This window comes from Choristoneura fumiferana, chromosome 20 (assembly GCF_025370935.1).
Source record: "Choristoneura fumiferana chromosome 20, NRCan_CFum_1, whole genome shotgun sequence".
In the NCBI taxonomy this organism is placed as follows: Eukaryota; Metazoa; Arthropoda; class Insecta; order Lepidoptera; family Tortricidae; genus Choristoneura; species Choristoneura fumiferana.
The window spans coordinates 15,176,473-15,198,190 of record NC_133491.1 but is presented as its reverse complement, the minus strand read 5'-3'; the positions used below and the strand labels follow the sequence as shown (position 1 = coordinate 15,198,190).

General features: G+C 38.7%; 1 protein-coding gene across 1 annotated transcript; it reads right to left on the bottom strand.

Annotated features, from left to right (window-relative positions):
- Window positions 1-489: 489 nt before the first annotated feature.
- On the bottom strand, window positions 490-10,058 carry LOC141439338 (uncharacterized). Its single transcript, XM_074103626.1, has 3 exons — window positions 9,274-10,058; window positions 2,117-2,292; window positions 490-641 (listed from the first exon to the last, which is right to left on the bottom strand). The coding sequence occupies exons 1-3, from the start codon at window positions 9,710-9,712 to the stop codon at window positions 522-524; spliced, it is 735 nt and encodes a 244-aa protein (XP_073959727.1). The 5' UTR covers window positions 9,713-10,058; the 3' UTR covers window positions 490-521.
- Between the last annotated feature and the right edge of the window lie 11,660 nt (window positions 10,059-21,718).

Genomic DNA, 21,718 nt, shown 5'->3' with positions numbered 1-21,718 from the left:
GCGGAGCGGAGCGGAGAAATGCAGAAGATATAGTTGCATTCCATCCAAACTTTCTAGAAAACTAACCAACAAAAAATTGGAAAACCCCGACATTGTCACTTCAAAGTTCAACATTTCAATAACGGCTGCACCGATTGTGATAAAACATGTCTAAGAACAATCGCTAGAAAACCTGCTTTCATATTAAAAAAAACAGACATACAGACACAGCGCTCAAACTTATAACACCCCTCTTTTTGCGTCGGGGGTTAAAAAAACCCCTTGTTATATATAAATGGGTACGTCAAGGTATGGGTAGGTTAAGGTATACCGTAGGCGGCAGGCTAGCAACCTGTCACTATTGTACCTTTTTTGTCAATCTTTAAACCTAAAATTGCTAAAAGTGGCTCCGAAGCGGTAACGTTTCGTGTGCTCTGCCTACCCCATTTGGGAATACAGGCGTGATGTTTGTGTGTGTGTGTGGGTAGGTACGTCAAATAAAACTCCAGCTTGCGTGCCAATTGTTATATTGTCGTTCTGAATCAGCTGTCGTCCGCGAGCACGTCGCTGTCGTCGTCCTCGGTCGCCGGACTGCCCAGGTCGGACGAGTCTGGCGTTAACCGGCGCCACTTGGCGCGGCGGTTTTGGAACCAGGTTTTTACCTGAAAAGGATTTAGTGCTCAATTTTTACACAGTCTTAGACTAACAGATTCGAAACTGAGGCCCCTTGCTACGGCTTGGATCTAATTTCAGCAATGGTAGTTAATAAAACATGCCTTGACAGTAAATAAATAAAAATCAAGGTAGTTTTGAAGGACGGTTAAAAAAAAATATTAATAATTTGTGGGTAGTTTTGTTTTGTTTCATAAAACATATGTGGGTACTTGGGGAGATACAGTGACAAATTAAAAAGGGTGGTTGTGGTTCGTTAGTCTAACAACTGGTAGTTACTTAGCTACCTTTTTTTCCTGCTTTGTTGTGGCTTTTTTGTTTACCCTTTTTCTTTTCAGGAATAGCAACTGATTTCCATTGTAAAAATGCTTTTCTCCTTCGTTTCTGTATTTTTAACCAATAAATCGACATGACGCTGGCTCAATCTATAGACATAGCCAAAAAAAAAAAAAAAAAAACTGGTAGCATGGTGTACGGTTGTGTCACTCTGAAGATGAGCTCTGGTTGAGTTCGAAACGCGTCAGTGTAGTGTGGTGGTGGTGATAGATGGGTTTGTGTGATTTGTGTGTGTTCTTACAGTGTGGAGGTGGAGGAACTGCTTGAACACGCATATTTTGCATAAGCTTAGCTATCGTAAGGTCGCGGGTGAGCAAGGAAATTCTTTTAGTTCATTGATATGGACCTCCGCAAAGTAACGCCTGATTCAATAAATTATTCGAAACTGAGGCCTTAAGCCGAGTTTAGACTTGCAAGAAAAATCGTGCAAGTTGCATTACATTACGTAGCTCGATTGACCACTACAAACTCGTTGGCTTTACGGGCTTTAGACACACGGCCTCTGCTCTGGTTTCAAATTCAATGAGGGTTTCTGCTGTTCCACCACACACTGATTAATTTTATTTGACGGATAAATGTGATGCCGTCTCCGTCTATTCGAACAAACCAAACAGAGAAGGCATCACATTTATCCGTCAGATAAATTTAATTAATGCGCCATGGATGGCGAAAAAGGGGGTTAGATTATCAGAAAACTTCTGATATCCTGTCAATCGTTCAAAGGTTAACTGGAAGAGATCCCTTTAAGGGATAAGTTCGTCTTTGTACGTCATATTATCTTATTATCTGTTAATTTCATGGTGTTTATGTACAGCTAGCTGTTGCCCGCTACTCTGTCCGCGTAGAGTTCGCTTATCAATATGCATTTTTCCGGGATAAAAACTATCCTATATCCTTGCCCGCGACTCAAACTATCCGTATACCGAATTTCGTTTAAATCGGTTGAGCCGTTATTGCGTGATTGAGTAAAAAACATCCAAAATCCAAACTTCACATTATATTATTAGTAGGCGTAGGAAGTAGGATATATAAAGAAATATACAATAAGTACAATACATTTGCCCCGGTATCGAACCGGTCAGGTTGTCTAACCACTAGTCTAGGGGGGGGGGGGGGGGTACCTACGTACCTGTCTGTCACTGAGTCGCAAGCTAGCCGCTAACGCACGTCGCTCGTCCGGGCTCAGATACTTGCTGGCCCCGAACCGCCGCTCCAGCGCTGTCGTCTGCGACGCACTGAACCGCACCTGGCCCCCCTTGCGACGCCCCCCCAGGCCCCACCATGTTGTGCACCACGCCGGGGACACTGCGAACAGGTACGATATTAGAACATCAAGGTATGGCATGGCCAAACGGTTCGCACATTTAAGTCGCGCGATGTACTTTTGTGGAGCAGACGAGTCCTCGAATGGAGACCACGGACGGGAAAACGTAGTGTAGGGCGTCCTGGGGCACGGTGGACGGACGACCTTAAGAGGATCGCTGGCGGCGGATGGATGCGAGGAGCTGGAGACAGTGTTGTGGCGCGCCATGGAAGAGGCCTATGTCCAGCAGTGGACTGCTGTAGGCTGATTACTTTTGTTTGTACTGAACTTACTGCTCCTATTTTACTATGCTTGTGGCTACCAACAAAAGAGATCGCTATCGAGTAACTTTCTTGAGGAAGAGAGTCCACAATAGAGTTATCTCTTCAGGTAGGTGTTGTGCCTGGGGACCAAAGTTCGAAGGAAGAGGGTCCGAAGTTGTATAATATGCGTCCGAGTTGAATAACTTCGATAGCGCCGCGTAGAATTCGGTCGGAGTTTCTATATTTGCTCACTAGATGGCGCAAGGAGTAGCTAAATTCTGATTTGGATATGTAATTATTTAATCGTTAATCTTACCGTAACTATACCTTGACAAGTTCGTGACACTTGGTGGAATGGAACTCTGTCGCAGAGAGCCTCTGCTACCGTTATCAAGGTTTTGATAAGTGCGGAAAATGCTGTCTCCGACAGGGTTCTACAGAATGTTACGCACGAACTTGTCAAAGTAAAGGTCTGCAAAAAAAAGCTATTGTTGAAGGTCTACCAGCTCCTGCGAAAATCCTCATAGCAACCACGTCCAAGCACGAGCACGTTAATTGAAAATACAAACTGAAATATAGATGCACAGAAAAAAACAGAAAAATAAGACCATCACTGGGAATCGAACCCAGGTCCTCGGTAATCCGTACCGCGTGCTATACCGCTACACCACTGATGGTCATTCCTGGTTCGATTCCCAGTGATGGTCTTATTTTTCTGTTTTTTCTGTGCATCTATGTTTCAGTTTGTATTTTCAATTTCGGTTTTACGGGATGCCGTAAAAGTAAAAATTTGGAATTGAAATAAAAAATACAAAAAGATTCCAAAAAACCAATCTTAGCACGTTAATTTTTAAGCTGTACTGGAGTAAAGCTCTTACTACTCTGGTATTCAACGAAAATACAAACTGAAGTCTTTTTGTAACAAAAACATTCCAAAAAACAATCCTAATTTGATTGCTTATTGCGTGCGTGCGTGCGTGCGTGCGTGCGTGTGCGTGTGCGTGTGCGTGTGTGCGTGTGTGTGTGTGTGTGTGTGTGTGTGTGTGTGTGTGTGTGTCTTGAACGGCAGAACTGCCTTTTTGCTGAATTATTGTTTGATAAATGTTTCATTTGCTGTTACAATTCCCAACTTAATTTTATCCGAAACCAAAAATTTATTATCAGTGTATTTTCTTATGCTTTTATAGACACAGTCTGTTAGGTTAGGTTTGTTTTAGGAAACCTCTGAAAATTATGGTTGGCTTCAGAGAGAATCCTGAGTTGGGAAATGAAACGGTTTGGCAAATGAAACATTCTTAGCTATGTTTCCTTTAAGCTTTAGGGCGTAGTTTACTTTATCTTCTACAGTCAACAACGAACTATCAGCACAACACCTAATTTATTTTTCTAACGATATAACAGATAACGATAATATTTAATGGCATTACGTTTATCGCATCGTGTCAATAATATTTTTTTCAATCATCTGATTATTTTATCTGTACAGTCACCTGCATTAAGGTCTCTACCCACTACTCTGTACAATACCAAGACCGTAATAGAAACGTCCCAGGCACGGAATGTAACGCGCATAAAGCAGCGTTTCCACCAGAGATGCGAGGATGTGTTGCGAGGAATATGTTTTTCATTAACTAATAGAAATGCTTCATTTACCTCGCCTCGCTCCGCTCAGCTGTTTCCACCAGAGATTTTTTTTTCTCATCCAAACTTCTAGTGTGGGGCATCGTTGGATAGGTCTTTTAAAACCATTAGGGGTTGCTAAAATGATTTTTCGATTCAGTGATTTGTTTGCAAAATATTCAACTTGAAAGTGCAAATTTTCATTAAAATCTAAACCGGTGGGTGGAAAAATTAGAAAAAGTTCAGGATGGTAGTAAGTATATCAAACTTACAAGGAAAACTATAACGGTTAAGTTTTCTTGAGAATTATTAGTAGTTTAAGAGTAAATAGCAGCGTAAGGTATAAAATATACCTAAACTTGGAAGATTCCGCATAAAATACGAAATCCTTAGAAATATATTACTTAATTTTTTCGTAATGGCTACGGAACCCTATTTTGGGCGTGTCTGACACGCTCTTGGCCGGTTTAATCGCATGCTCTCCACACCGCTGCTTAAAATACGGAAAGCATGCAAAAAAAACGTTCCGCATACGATGCGTCACTGCGATTCCGTACCGTTACCGTGGTTTGGTCGCACCTGAGTAGACAGAGATTTCTAATTGACATTTTCAAATTATTTTCTACAGTGATTTCGCACACAAATTCTGAAAAACTCAGAGGTCCGGGTTTGAACCCACGGCCTTCTGCTTTGGAGACCATAGGTCAAACCACTAGGCTACTTGGGATTCTTGTTAATAAAACAATAAATGAAAAAAAAACCGACTGCCTTAAAAATACTAAAAAGAAGAAAACTAGTCTAGTGGGCTAGAACTTTGTTAAGTAGCTGAATTAAAGTTCAACAGTCGGGACCCATTAGGTAGGAATTTTTGAGTGTTACGATGTAAATGGGTCCCGACTGTTGAATTTTAAGTTAGCTACTTAACAAAGATCTAGCCCACTAGACTTGTTTTTTGATTTTTTAAATTTATTGTTTTATTTCACACTTTTTTAATAGTTCTGTGAAAATGGAAGATTAAAATTATTATAACCCATATATATTTAGAATGGGCTACTTATTAGCTTTCATTTGATACTCCTCGATAGGTTAGAATAAAAAACATTTTTTGAAAACTTACAATTTGGCGCCAATAATCAGTCATTTAGATTTTTCAAGAATTTCATGTACCCAGTGTCACTCGTGTTATCAAGACGAATCCAATGACGTATCATTTATCAAAATCGGTTCAGCCGTTGAGTAGTTACGAGAGGACATAGGAATAGACATACATACATACATACGCGTCAATCACATAACCCTCAAATCATTTTTTTTATACGACTGGATGGAAAACGAGCAAGTGGGTCTCCTGATGGTAAGAGATCACCACCGCCCATTGCAGACGCGTTGCCAACCTAGAGGCCAAAGATGGGATACCTCACGTTCCAGTAATTTCACCGGCTGTCTTACTCTCCACGCCGAAACACAACAGTGCAAGCACTGCTGCTTCACAGCAGGATTAGCGAGCAAGAATAATGGTAGCAATCCGGGCGGACCTTGCACTAGGTCCTACCACCTGCAGTCGAGTAAAAATACATAACCCTCCTTCTTCGCAGTCGGGTAAAAAGAAGTGCATATTATCTAGGTTATAAATTGACAAAATGCTCGTGATTTTGATAATATAACTTGTACATCCGAAAAGATTGTTGTAAGTATGTCTTATCATCGGTTGCTATAGCCCAATAATCATTTTTTTATTGGTTTAGATAACTATTATCTCTTAAAGTGTTGTAAGGTAATAATAACTTCTATTTTATCTATTAGTTTCTTTGAAATTATTGATACTTTTGGTTTTTACAAGCATCAAAAAACAAGGGGATTTACCTTCTGGCATTACTTGTACCTATCTATACCTACGAAGTACTGGGCGCCTACCATGATCTTTTCATAAACGATCCAAACGCAGAGCAGTTAAATTTAGGCACCTAAACTGAATCATCGAAATTGGTACCACGATGTTTATTTCTCAGAGCAGTCTCAATGGTTTACAAGTGAATGAAAAACCGATATTGTCTCTGGTCCGAAACTGAAACGCTAAGTCGCGAAAGGGATGCCGCTATATGCAAACCAAATATTGTATACTAAAACCTCTTTATTTTGGAAAACCATAACACTATGTCATTCCGTGTTCTTAGCAACCGTTGTGCTGATTACAAATAATGTTTACGCTGTCACTAATCCACGAGTCTCTTTTCTCACTGAAAAATTAGTTTTATCAATGAGGAGTTAAGAAGCACAATGTCGTGAGGAGTACCTATGAAAAGTTATAAAACTTGAATAAAAGTTAAAAATTTGCTGAAGTTTAAAAAATATTCCAAGTAAAATACTTAGAAGTCCAAAATAATTGACAGAATGAGTAACTTATACTGAATCGCTAAATTTGACACTGAAGCGATTCAATTCCCACTCAAGTTAAGCGTCATGGTAAGAAAACCGCTTGAAGTGAGTGAATGAAAATGTCTGTATCGCTGTCGCTGAACCGTGCTTGAACTGAATCGCAAAAGTTACGTCGTGGTCGTTTTCAATAAATAGTTCTTCTCTTTTAAAATATGGCTTTTCTGTCCTAATTAATAGGACAATTTCGCCAGTGTCGAGTTAAACTCTCTTTGAGGGGCACGTTGTACGGTGATTGTAGTTTTTGCAACTTGATAGTAAAATTCCAGAAACCACGTGGAGACCACTTGCGCATTAAAAAATGTTAGACACGAAAGCAATATAGAATTTTGGGATCACTGTTCACTGTTAAGGTTAATCGCCGCATAAAACACTATCAAAATTATACTTGTACTAGCCAAAGAAACAGTAATAGTAAAATTAGATATTGTCTACATCCGCCATCTTCGAATGCTACAAATCGAATCCTCAATAAATAGTTATAATTATAATTATTATAATATTAGCCAGGGTCGCCGTCATTTAATGACATTTATGACCTAGATGAGCGAGTCATGTTTTGAAATTTTAGAAATTAATATTGGAAATTAATAAATCATAGATATTCTAAGTTCTTTTTCATTAAATAATTCTTAGTTTTTACTCGACTGCCCGAAAAAGGGTTAATTTTTCAGCGTATGTTTAAAAATATCAAAACCCGACAGCTATATATTTTTTTGTACATTTGTGAATCTGTACAAGTGGCAATATTTAGAATTGGGATTCCCTAGAAATGGCAATCCGTACAATTGGGAATCTGTATAACTGGAAGCAAACCCTTATAATCTGTAAAAAAAGATTGAAATAAAAATTCATTGGGGAAATTATCTGTCATTTCTAACCACCTGTTTTCACCTATGTTAAACATATTTGTATTTGTATTTTGTATTTGTAAAGTAGCGTCTGTCATGCGAATGGTGAACGAAAACAAATGTTAGTGGGAAAAATGTGGCTGGGAATTTTGCTACGCGGAACAAACAAGTTTGCTTTGCTCCCGTTTTTGTCAGCTGAGGTGCAGAACTCTAAAAATAAACGGTTTTTTTTTTAATTTAGATCGAACCAGCGACGTCAGCTTTGTAGTCAAGGTCTCTATCCAATCAGATATTGAAGACCAAAAAGTTGCACAGCGTTAAAGCTGCGTTAGCACGTAGTTTTAATGTCCATTAACTTTTCCATTGTGACACGATAATTATCCATACAAAGGTATGATTAATTTTCGTGTCACAATGGAAAAAGTTAATGGAAATTAAAACTACGTGCTAGCTAACGCAGCTTTAACGCTGTGCAACTTTTTGGTCTTCACCCATATCCGGTTGAATAATTTGGTAAATTTATCTAGATAAGTAAACGCATTCTGTCGCTTCTCAAGCAGAGGATCATCGGTTCAAACCCCGGCTCGCACCTCTGAGTTTTTCAAAATTCAAGTGCGAAATGACAATTTAAATTTACCACAAGCTTTACGGCGAAGGAAACATCGCGAGGAAACCTGCGCAAACCAGCGAAGCAATTCAATGGTGTGTGTGAAGTTCCCAATCCGCACTAGGCCCTCGTGCGAACTACGGCCCAAGCCCTCTCATTGTGAGATGATGATGATGATGATGATGAAGTTAATGCAATGTAGCTTAAACACCTTATTTGGCAAAAAACTCAACATCTTCTTATCTAGATAAACACTGCGTATTTAATGATCTCATTATCGTCATAAGCTCAATGACTTGCAATCAATATTAATCATGATATCGAGATTTTTCTAAAGATTAATTAATCATGTTATCATTGAAATGGTTCGATTGCCCCACGTCTACGCTGGGTCGTTAAAATATCCCATGAGATAAGGAGGTCGTGCTGTTTACCGCGTTCGCAATTACGATTCGCATTAATCGTCTTTTTCTATCACTGTCATACACGAGAGACAAAAAATCGATCAAGTGTGTGTTGATTGAGCATGCGAAATTAAGTTTTGATGGTACATTACTTACTAACTAAAAAACCTAAGCTGTAATAGTTTTCGTTTTTATGTACTTACCTCGAACTTTCAAGCGAGCAGTTCGTCTGTGGAGGGGGGGAGGGGGTTTGAAATTGAAGCACGCACCGAAAATAAAGCGTAAAAAGGATGACAATTGTTGTCTCTGGTGTCACATGACATCGAAGAAAAGGACAACCACATGCTTTTTATGACAGGAGTAAAAAAGATAACGCGTGTATTTGTGAAAACGCTCGCCTCGCCGCCCGCCCCGCTGATCGGGTAGTTCACAAACATTAACTACCTTGAGATCATAAATCCAAGTATTACTTTGCGGAGGTCAATATCAATAAACAACAACCGTTTATCCTGTTAGCCCGATACGTGTTGTGTAAGACAGACAGCTAACATTTATAAGTCTCTCTCTCTCTCTCTCTCTCTCTCTATGTGTATTCAGAAAGGGCGAGAGCCCTTCCAAGGTATTCCTTTTAGTCAAGAATTAGCACAATACCGTCCAAAGAGGTCGTCTACATACCGAGTGTGAGTCAACCTCGACATTGGCAGCATCATCAAAAAGCTGACGGAACCTTTTTCTTAATATGAATTCAAACATATTTCTTATGTTCCCTGACAAAAACCCAAACAAAAACAGTAATAATCCTCACCTCGTTCATATCCGTAAGGCTGCCTCACGTAAGGTGGTACAAATCTGTTAGCTGCCAACTGTGTCCTCAAAATATGATCAGAATTCAATGTCGTGTCACTGTAGTAGTTAAACTGCCTTTCAAATACTTCTTTCCTGTATGGTGGCCAAGGGAAACTTGGCTTTAAAGCAGTGGGATAAAGCGGGAAAGTATTCCTCCTATGTTCCAGATTAATTTTCGCATATTCGAGCTCTTTATCTACTTCACACATCACGTCAAATCGGACTTCTCTTTCGCTCCGAACATCTTTCAAGTCATCACCCTCGTATTTCACTGGGTTTTCCTGAGCTGTGCATGTTAGTGGCTCAGTGGGTTCACTGCTGATATTCTTGTATGATTTCTTCGCATCTTTCAGTATGTCTTCGATGAAGAAGGACTTCTTTTGCCGACACGCACACATGACGGCGGCAGGTACGGTACTGCCGAAATGTTATCGCTAATTTTATCAGGGACATGGGTAATTGATAGCTACTTATTAAATGGACACGCTTAATCTAGTTCATGATTAGTGTTCTACGTGATAGTGATAGGTGACGGGTGATAGCCGAAGCTAGTAGATGCGTTAGCGACTGAGTTGTAGCCTCCTGGGCTTCCGAAAATCTATAGTCATACTAAAGGCTGACCAGAATTATAAAAAACCTCACACACTCTGGTAACACTAAATTCAAATGTCATCTGTCTATTGCTGTCAAAGTTTAAAGTTGTTTGCGCGTGGTATTTTTTGTTTTTGTGCGTTAAAATGCCGTAGACTATCCTTAGCCTTGAAAGGAAACTAATCCACAATGTATAAAAGTATTTTTCATAGAAAAAGTCAGAGGGATTACAAAATATTTATTTAAATAACATCACCGACACCGTTGTCAATATGACTGGTAGGTATCGTAAAGTAAGTGTAGAGAATGTTGCAATATAAAACGTAGAAGTGCTGCCGTCAGGTTTTTTATATTCCAGCCTTTAATATCGATGCAAAAATAATAGGTCTATCTGTCCGTCTGTCTCTTACTGCAACAAACTTAAATTGCTGCACAGGAGCGTGTTTTTGCGCATATATTTGGTATACTTCCCAGGTTCTCCAACTGGGAAGGATGTCCTTCCTTATGCTCATAGCTTATGTCACATAGGATAGTTTATACTCTCCTTTCTTTATATATTCTTCGCAGATAACGTCCGGCCATTAGATATTATTATCTGTTTGCCTACAGTTATTAAAAAAAATAACAATCCGGGTTCTTAAATCATTATAAATACGGCTTGCTAATTATTTTTACCGATAAAAACATAAATTAAAAAAATATATATTTCAAAACAGAATAGAAGACACGAACATACCAACGACACACTCGAACCTCATTCCAAAACGAAATGGCAACTTTAATAATGGCCGCTGCGGCCGCTCGCTAGACGGGTCGCGCGTTTGACCAGAACAGACAACAGCGACACCTGTTAAACGTTTTGCGACAATTAAGTGACAGTCGCTATTTCGACATAACTTTAGCCTTTATGGTGATTTAATTAACCAATTAAAGTTGAAAAACCCCATCGTCATGTCAAATCGGAACCGATTTCAAACAAATCTAAGAACCAGCGCAAGAAAACTTTAATTTGCGAGCTACGATGCCAAAGACGGATAGACAAACAGACAGACATTGGCGTTAAACTTATAACACCTTTTAGCGTTATAGTTGGGGATTAAAAAATAAATGCATGATTACTAAACGCCGTATCTAAAATAATCTCGTGCATTATACATGATTTAGCACTCGAAACTGTTTTTGTGCGATATGCTATACAGTGATTCGGTTATCAGACACACAATCTGTAATTAGCTGAGCTTATTAATAGCTTTTAGGCTTTTACGCGCTGACAGGAGTTACATGAGAGCTTATGTAGATTGATTCTTTTTAGGGTTCCATTTCGTTCAAAAAGGGTTAATATACAAGGTGTAAATTAAATAATTGAAAACTTAAAATTTCAGGTAATAGTAGGGTTGTGTTCTGATGATGAACTTTGGTTGAGTTCGAAACGTGTCGGCGTAGAGAGATGGTGGTGATAGTTGGGATGTGTGTTCTTACAGCGTGGAGGCGCAGGAACTGCGTGAGCTCGGATTTGTTGCATAGACTGGTATCGTAGGGTCGGTGTGAGCAAAGTACCTATATGTTTATAGTTGTGTTTTTGTGTCGATGTCGGCGGCCGATCGTAAAATCCGCCAGCTTACGAAATTTCCAGGCATGTCATGAAATGGCGCCATTTCATGATATGCCTAAAAGTTGGCCAGGCATATCACGATGTGCCTGAGAAAGAATACGGCAGATCGATCAGAGCAACGCATTCGTCGATATTCCTAGCTCTATACCGGGCACATCGTGATATGCCAAAAAAAAGAAAAATTTAGGTACGACGAGCGAAGCGAGAAGAGGTTAGTATTAATTGTGACCACAAAACTTGAGCTGAGCGAGCGAAGCGAGCGTGCCGCTGCAGCGGCCTGCGAAGTGCCAGAACCGATATGGCGGCGTTTCATGATATGCCTAGGAATTTCATGATCTGCTTAAACTGGCCAAATCATGAAATGGCGGCATTTCACGATATGCCCAGGAGTTTCGTGATTTGGCGGATTTTACGGACATCGACACTCTTGCCGCGTCTCACATCCAGAGCACCGCGCTCAGAGCTGGGGCGGCTGCTGAACAGGTTCAGATAAACAAGCGCTCAACAAAAGCTCAGCTTTAACAAACTATCATGAGTTTGAGACAACGGGATCATTAATATGGTCAGAAGACACCAAACTTTTTGTTAAAGACCTATCATCTCGAACTCAAAGCTCAAAGCATGGCTTATGAAAAAAAAACTACTCAGTCGCTGAATATTTTTCCTCTTTTGAACAATAATTGATTGACATCTAATTAAATTATGTAACCTCTTAGGTACTATTGTTCCATTTTTGTATCATATTTCAAGCGAAATAAAAATTATTTAAAAACAAGAATAATAATAAATTTTATTGAAACAGTCGATTCATTTACATTTCATGAATACCTAAATTAAAACTACGACAGATTTCTTTAAAATAAAACAATATCCCGTGATACATACTGGGGCTAGGTCTGTCCCGCAGTGACACTACAGTAACGATTCAAGCGATAAGTATGATTAAAATCCAAAATTAAATTAAATTATTATTACATTTATTACTATTTTCTTATTGCTTATTACAGCCGGGTGGTATTTATTAAGATGGTATCATAAAATATTTAAACAAAAATACTCGACACTCCGATCGATATTACAAGTATTTACCTACCTAAAAATAGTTTTAAACATAAATTAACTTTATTGTACATATGAAATTAACATTTAATCTTTATTTGCTATACATGTCAAAAAAAATCTACCACCGGTTGAAAAATGCTGAGAAGAATCCGGCAAGAAACTCAACGAGGTAAAAGGGAGGAAAAAAACTAACCTAAGATAAATATTAAAAGGAATAGATATGAAATTTGTATTTGTATTCGAACTTTTGATAAAAGACCATTGCCTAAGAAGCGCCGAAAAACTTGGCGTAAAGATTTGGGCTGGGCGTTGATGAATCACTCAGTCAGAAATTTTAATGGGCCCAGTCCAGGATCCCGCCGCCCGTCGCAGGCTTGCTACAGGAGCAGCGACTTAAATCAATTACGGAGATCGCTTCATTAGCTGCGGCACTGTAGAGGACATACAGCGGTGCTTGTAGTCCATTGCGGCTTGATGAACATTATAACAATATAAATAATAATATTTTGCAAGTGGCAGGACCTTGTGCAAGGTCCGCCCGGATTGCTACCACCATCTTTATGTGGTGTGTGGTGTTAATGGTTTTAAAATACCTCTCCAACGATACCCCACACTGCAAGATTTGATGAGAAAAAAAATCACCCCCACTTTACATCTATGGGAATTGCTCTAAAAATTGTTTTTTTTTTATTTTTTTAGTGTACCATTTTGTCGGCATAGTTTACATATATCTTCGTGCTAAATTACAGCTTTCTAGCATTGATAGTCCCTGAGCAAAGCCGCGGACGGACAGACAGACAGACAGATATGGCGAAACTATAAGGGAGTCAAGTGTAAAAATATGAACTTATTCCAAGTTTCAAAAATATGTACCACAGACTCTTATTCCGACGCAATAAGGCCGTAGTAACATATTTTTGAGTGGTTCGAATAGATACTTATTTTTGCACATAACTGTACAAACCTGTTACCCGCGACTTCGTCCTTGTAGAATACGGTTTTCACTATCCCGCTGGAACTATGAAATTTTCCGGGATAAAAACTATCCTATGTCCTTCCCCGGAACTCAAACTATCCGTATACCGAATTTCATATAAATCGGTTCTGCGGTTCAGACGTGATGAAGTAACAAACAAACAAACAGACTTACAAACTTTCGCATTTATTATATTAGTGGGATGGATGAACATTCGATCGAAAAACACAACCCTCCTTCAACCACTCGGGTAAAAATGAAAAGCAAGCGGGCAATGTAAGCACATAGTAACTATAGTCGGAAACGTGATCGCAGCACGGGAATCGAGAATCGGCGGACAGCCTGAATCGATACAGATAATGGCCGATTACTTAGAGCTGACAGCCCTACGGAATTACAGGGATGTCACCATTATAGTATCGATACTTTACAATGGTATGTAAAGTTTACATATAGGTACTAAACGATATACGATAACACGTATTTCCTTATCGTATTCCGTGTATTGTTTAGTCAAGGAAGTTACTTTTAATAGAAGTACATGTGTTTTTGTTTTTAAGGAGTCAGGTATGTAGCATAATTGTTTTTAAATAACCATTTTAATAGTAATATGCATTATTCATATTTGCAAAATATACTTTTGGCGGTGACTTAAAACAATTCAACTGCACACGATTGAACTGTTTAAGCCGGTGTTGCTATACAATTTAATATATTTTTTATTTTATTTTTATATTTATTTAAAGTTAGTTTTTAGATAAGATCCTCACTGAAATTATACTGAGTGGGGACCTATTTAGCGTCATGTATGTCTTTATTTGTTCTATTTTTGTTTCTATGTTTGTTTTATGGCGTTAAATAAATGTATTTTCTTTCTTTCGTTCTTCATAAAGCAACGCTCCGGAATTGAATCAAGCTATAGTCACAGAATATATAATAGTCTATAGTAATAATATTTATGAAATATTTTTTAAATTAGTATATTTATTTATTTTTGCTATAATTATGATGATGATCCGACTGATTTCAGCCATGGCGACCACTTTGCGTCCTAATTATTTATTTGGCGCTTATGTGCTCTAAGAAGATGGCTTACATAGCTGTGAACGTACGTCCGCATTGTCGGCACCTAAGCACACCGTCCACGTAATTATAATAAATGTAATACACCAAGCTTAGCTATGGCGTAGGTACGAAGCAAAATTTGTCTATATATTCTCGAAATTATATTCAAATTTTTAGTAACGGGAAGACGTAAAAATAAATACTTTAAGTGGGAAGTAATTTTTTTTCTGTACTTCGATGGTGTATATATATTCCGTAGTATAATCCACGCGTAGGTATTTTTTGTACAGAAATTGTTAAAGAAATCTTATCTTACTGGATAAAGTAGGTACAGTCAAGTGCAAAGATATCAACACAGGCAAAGTTGCAAAAATATGTACACGACTTTATGCACTTAACATTAAGGTCGTGTATACGTATTTTTGAAACTTTTCCCGTGTGGATATCTTTGCACCTGACTTTACAGCTTGGACCGTCTCGTCTACCTCAGAATAATCTTCAGTGCTAATTGGAAATCATTACATTGCATATATGTAGTATTAAAAAAAAAAAACTGCCTGAACCGACTTAAAAAGCATTTATCTCGAAATAGTTTTCGATTTACTATATTCGATTGTCTCAAAAAATAGACAACCCCAGTCCAATTACGATACGAATACAGATCAAATATCGATATCGTTAACTTCGCCCATCACTAGCACATCTTGCAAAGCATTGTATTGATTTCGTGCCTATTTTTATTTGGTCGCCAGCCCACCTGGGGCGAGCAACCGACCAATTTAGGAAGCTATCTCTTTCCCCCCAACTTCCTACAAACATGTCATTTCTAATCCAACCGGGTAATATTCGAGATGACACGTCATAGTATCTCCAGGGATTCAAGGGAAATTAGGGCGTATTGATACGTTATTTGGTGCGTGCAAGGTTGAGAATTGCGTAGTATTGTTTACAAATTGAAAATAATATCTGTGAATGGATATGGGGAGGTTACTTTGAAGTAAAGGGGATGTTAGGAGTTTCATATGGATTTCTTTGTGTTATGAGCTATGTAAAGTGAGTCATGGTCAATAGTGTAGTAGGTATTCTAAGAAATCTAATTAGTCCCGTCTCAGTTGCCAAATTGATGGTGAAGGAAAACATTGTGAGGAAACCTGCATAAATCTGTGAAGCAATTCAATGGTGTGTGAAGTCCCTGATCCGTACTGGGCCCGTGTAGGAACTACGGTTGCAGCCCTCTTATTTTGAGTGGAGCCTGTATCCAGCAGTGTGACGTTTAAAGGCTGAGTGAGATGAGAGATTTTGAAAGTTTACATACCCTAGGTAATGTCACTCCGACAGTTTTCACGAATCTAATGATAACTAATATTATTATGTCGAAAACCAATTACCAAAGAATGAGATACATACAAGTTACATACGCTCGAAAACATTACCCTCCCTCACGCAGCCGGGTAAAGTACGTAGTTGATTTTTGCAACATCTCTATTCTTCCTACGGACTGCCTCTATATTGGCACCCTACGAATATCGTGTACGTTTGCGCGGCTCTCAGGTTGCAAACCTTCGGATAACTTATAAATGTAATGAAAACGCTCCAAGGGCTGAGCACCCCTGACATAATTAGTTTAAATACCATACTCGTATCGTATTAAATAAACATAATCAATCTCCGTAATTAATTGGCGTTCGACTTACTCCTAACTAAAGGGCCCCTCCCTTTCTCTCGGTGGAAACAGCTGAGCGGAGCGAGGCGAGGTAAGTGAAGCGTTTCTAATGATTCATGAAAAACAATTTCCTCGCAACACATCCTCGCCTCGCACATCACTGATGGAAGCGGAGCCTTTAGCCTTGTTCGGACTAGGCTAGTATTTTAGTCTAGTGGCGAGTAATTTAGTAGCTAAACTATTCGCTACTGCCTAAAACTCGTTCGCATTACAGTCGAGTAAAGCTCACAAGTCAGTGGTACTCTTCTTCACGTCAACTAATGAACTCGACTAAATCGACAGGTTCGGACTTGTTTAGCCGGCGGCCGAGTGAGCACGGACGCGTGGTGGGGGGTGCTACTCGCTACTAGACTACTAAAAAAAATAGAATAAAATGGATTGGCTCGACTAAATTACTTACTAATCCACTCGTCTAATTTTTTGGTGTTCAGACACGTTTAGCTACTAAATTACTCGCCACTAGACTAAAATACTAGCCTAGTCCGAACAAGGCTTTAGTTAGAAGTACAAAATTGTCTTTATCAACTAATTTGGTTCCTAATCCACCACAGAGCGCTGCTATAGCAAAATATCGCGACATTTAGGCAGCTCGCCCACGGCGACTTTTTGTCGTGCGTTCGCAAAAGCCTTGTTCGGACTAGGCTAGTATTTTAGTCTAGTGGCGAGTAATTTAGTAGCTAAACGTGTCTGAACACCAAAAAATTAGTCGAGTGGATTAGTAAGTAATTTAGTCGAGTCAATCCATTTTATTCTATTTTTTTTAGTAGTCTAGTAGCGAGTAGCACCCCCCACCACGCGTCCGTGCTCACTCGGCCGCCGGCTAAACAAGTCCGAACCTGTCGATTTAGTCGAGTTCATTAGTTGACGTACCACTGACTTGTGAGCTTTACTCGACTGTAATGCGAACGATTTTTAGGCAGTAGCGAATAGTTTAGCTACTCAATTACTCGCTACTAGACTAAAATACTAGCCTAGTCCGAACAAGGCTATAGATACAGTCGCGACGCGGTCGCTAGCTGTGTACCCTCGCCCACATAACCACGATTCAGTCGCGATGCAAACGCGCCACTGTCGCGCTTCACCCTCCCTCCCTCCACACCCTCCCTCCGTTCTCCCCACGATGTCATCTGAAACCGTCGCGCGTTTGCATCGACACAGTCGCGATGTAGACTAACGCGCGTTAGTAGCGATGCAGTCGAGCATTTACAAAACGCGCGACAGCATCGCTACAAAAAGTCGCCGTGGGCGAAGGCCCTTACGCCACTCCACAAGCATCTTCTCAGTCAAGCAAGTACAGTTTTCTAAGCACACTCTTGCTTGACAGAGCGAAATATTTAGAAGAAAGAACTTAAGAAAACTTTCCCAATAAAATAAAAAATAGAAAATATTCATTCGTGTTTTCACAAGAAATACATTAGACTTACAATTTGCATTAGGCAAAGCAACCTTGAACTAGTGGATGAAGTATAGTAAATAGTTATAGCATTAATTTATTTGCTGAGAATGATGATGATAATACTGAATTATTAAGTTACAGAAATAAAAGAGTTACAAATAAAAATCGAAAGCAGTACGCCACAGATCAGCGCTCTAAAGCAGTCATTAACCCGCGCTGTTTGAGCAAAAATTTAGACAAAGCGAATAAAAAGGGGAAAGGACGAAAAAGGGTAAAAACCCGACCAATTAATTAAGGACAATTAGCCCTTCCTGATGCAACAAAAGGTGGAAAAACTCTTCCCATTAATTACTAGGGGGTGGAAAACGCTTTGTGAATCAAGGATAGACAAATGATTTATGTAGAGAGTTGTGTCTTGGTTTATCATGGTGTCAAAACAGCTTTGGTTCTAAGTTTGCAGCCTTTTTTAAGCTACAGAATAAAAAAAAAGTTAGGTAGGGTCCTGGGTGAAGAAAAACTATTATAAACAGTCCGTCAATAGCTACAGTTAGATTATACGTACGTATTTTTAACCTCCGACGCAAAAAGAGGGGTGTTATAAGTTAGACCGCTATGTGTGTCTGTGCGTTTGTCTGTGGCACTGTAGCTCTTAAACGGGTGAACCGATTTGAATGCGGTTTGTTTATTTGAAACCAGGTTTTCTAGCGATGGTTCTTACATATGTTTTATAAAAACAGGTTCAGCCGTTTTTGAAATATTGAACTTTGAAGTGACAATGTCGGGGGTTTTACAACTTTTTGTTGGTCAGGTTATGGTCGGAATAGTTCGTATTTACGAGTATGATCGAGTATCTTCCTTCTTAAGCCTAGTTTAGATATGGTTAGATATCGTGCAAGTCGCATTACATTGCGGCGCTCGATTGACCACTACAAACTCGTTGGCTTTACGGCCCCGCAATGTAATGCAACTTGCACGATTGTTCTTGCAAGTCTAAACGTAGCTTCAGTAAGCTTGTTGACTAATCAACATATCTAAAGATTATTTAATTATATTAAAAAAAATTTTTTTAGCTATTTACTTATTGAATTTTTAATGACAAATATATTACTTTATTTAAAAAAACATAATTAAATTATAGGTAGAAAATTTGGCCTAAATCGCCGTCAATTGGCAAGGTGCCCAGAAGGCTGGCCGTATTTCCTCGTATTTTAAGATACAAAATTATAACAGATATTATAGTAAACTAACCTAAACTAACACAGTATATACATCATAACTAAGATATCTAAATACGAACTTTTACTACAAAATACGATGGAAAAAATATTTAATAGATCTGTATTAGTTATAAAGGAAGGTTAAAGCCATAACATAAAACTACTTACGCCATATTCGGGCAATCAGGGTTAGGGTCCATAATGCTCTTAGGGTATTTTATTTGGACTACCATAAGATGGTTTTGATATGTTCTGCGGTAAGGGTTCCGTAGTAACACTACTAATCTCCTATTTCTATTTATGTGTTCTAATGTAAAATAAGATCTTACCTGGGCGACCGAGCTTTGCTCAGGCTAAAACTGGTTAATAAGCGTTTTCACAGAGACTCTAAAGTTTGATAAACATTGCTTTAAAGAATCTCTAACAATCAAAGGAGCATCAGTTATGCACCGATAAAGCGGGAGTTTAAAAGCCAGAAATAATAATATGTTTTATTTTTATTTTTTGTTTATAATCACGATAAAAAGGGGGATTAAAGTTCCAAAATGATTAAACGTAATCTTGAGGAACGTAAATCCGTAACTTCTTATTACTTGGTGATATATCATTAAGTAATTAAAGTACTATCGATCAATTAATCAGTTATAAACATGATATACCAGTAATAATTATCGCTCATTCGAATCGTTTAGATCGTACCATACAAAGATAAGGTATATTTTTTTTATGTATGTAAACTATTTATTGTACAAAATAAGTAGCAAACAATTGACAGACAATGAGATATATGTACAAAAGCATACTTATCCCTTTACCTGACTTTAAGAGATCTCTACCAGTCAATCTTTGAGCGCATGAGAGGAGCATTCAGTTAGGCACAGATTAAAAGTGAGTTTAAAAGTTAAAATATCTAGTGGAAGCTCCAATACAATGCTTACACAAATCTATAATAGAGACAATAAACTACTATATACAAATATATACATACATAATATGAACCACGTTTTAAACTTTCGTGATTTTCACTCATAGTCAAAATACTATCTATATACGTCCCACTGCTGGGCACAGGCCTCCTCTAAGAACAAGAGGGCTTGGGCCATAGTTCCCACGCGGGCCCAGTGCCAACCACTAACGGGACTTATCTTATTTTGGGTCTACTCGTGACCTCGGCCACTGCAATGTTGCCGAAACGTCGAGGTAAATATTACTCGTGTGTGTTAGCGTGATAAGTCCCGTTGGTGGTATTTTGACTCTAATATAAATAATACATAAAAATACAATAACCAAAAAAAGGATGTTAAGGTGTGATGTAAATTTAATTATAATCTTCCAGTATTCATTTAACCGTGGCTTTGTTTCAATAAACTAGGTACTAGCGCTAGCGGTTACCGTAACCAGCGACTCCGTCCGCGTAAAATTTGATTCTATCCCACGGGATCTATGCAATTTTCTGGGATAGAAATTATCCTGTGTATTATTATTATTATTATTATTATTATTGAAATGATACACTAGCAGCTCTTAGAGCTGATGCGTGTACATCACTGCACTTGTGTTTGTGTTGTGTTATGCCCGGTATTACCCGGGACTGAAACTATCTGTACATCGAATTTCATCTAACTCGGTTAAGGTTTAGACGTGACGAAGTAACATACAAACAGACTTGCAAACTGTCGCATTTATGACATTAGTGGGATAATAGTTGTTTAGTTAGGCCGTGGTGGCCTAGTGGTTTGACCTATCGCCTCTCAAGCAGAGGGTCGTGGGTTCGAACCCCGGCTCGCACCTCTGAGTTTTTCGGAATTCATGTGCGGAATTACATTTGAAATTTACCACGAGCTTTGCGGTGAAGGAGAACATCGTGAGGAAACCTGCACAAACCTGCGAAGCGATTCAATGTTTGTGTGAAGTTCCCAATCCGCACTGGGCCCGCGTGGGAACTATGGCCCAAGCCCTCTTGTTCTGAGAGGAGGCCTGTGCCCAGCAGTGGGACGTATATAGGCTGGGATGATGAATAGTTGTTTATTTGGTTTTTACATTCCACCACCGAACGCCAAATCTACCGAACAGGGGTTGCACTAATTTTTATTACAATGCGCTACCTGCTTTGCTTTCTAACGCAAACCATTCAATTTTAAACCTTAAACCAAACAGCGTAAGTTGAAATTAATATGAACTTTTTACAATTGACTATTGACGTCAATGTTACCAGGTTTATGGATTATCTTTAAATTTGGGAAAATTGAAAATAAAATTTATCTTTATTGGATTAATTGTAGATAGTTATAGTTTTATAGCTTAAGATTATTGATAAAAATACGCACGTGATAAAAAATTATTCGATTAAATTATTATCCCTTTAGCTTCTGATAAACCAACTGTAGTAATTGTGATGATTGTAAAGAAAAGTAGCAAACGAGCAAGTGGAGCACCTGATGGTAATCATCCCATGGACACCTTATACACTGAAGATTGCGGATGCGTTGTCAGCCTAGAGGGATGAGGTAGAGTACAGTCAAGGGCAAAGATACCTTAATGTTAAGTGCATAAAGTCGTGTATACATATTTTTGTAACTTTGACCGTGTCGATATCTTTGCCCTTGACTGTACCTAATGTGCTATTAATTTCATCAGCGGTCTTACTCACGTTGACAGAGCGCTAACACTGCTGCTCGGCGGCAGGATTAGCGAATACCAAGTGAGATGGAAGTACACAATTTTTTAAAGGCAGTGTATAATGTGTTAATAAAACCCATTTT

Excerpts from the sequence above, each read along its gene's own strand:
- LOC141439338 (XM_074103626.1), bottom strand. The coding sequence starts at position 9,712 with ATGTGTGCGTGTCGGCAAAAGAAGTCCTTCTTCATCGAAGACATACTG. Across the intron at positions 2,293-9,273 it reads GCCTTACGGATATGAACGAG|TGTCCCCGGCGTGGTGCACA; the intron begins GTGAGGATTATT and ends ACCTGTTCGCAG. Across the intron at positions 642-2,116 it reads TGCGACTCAGTGACAGACAG|GTAAAAACCTGGTTCCAAAA; the intron begins GTACGTAGGTAC and ends AATCCTTTTCAG.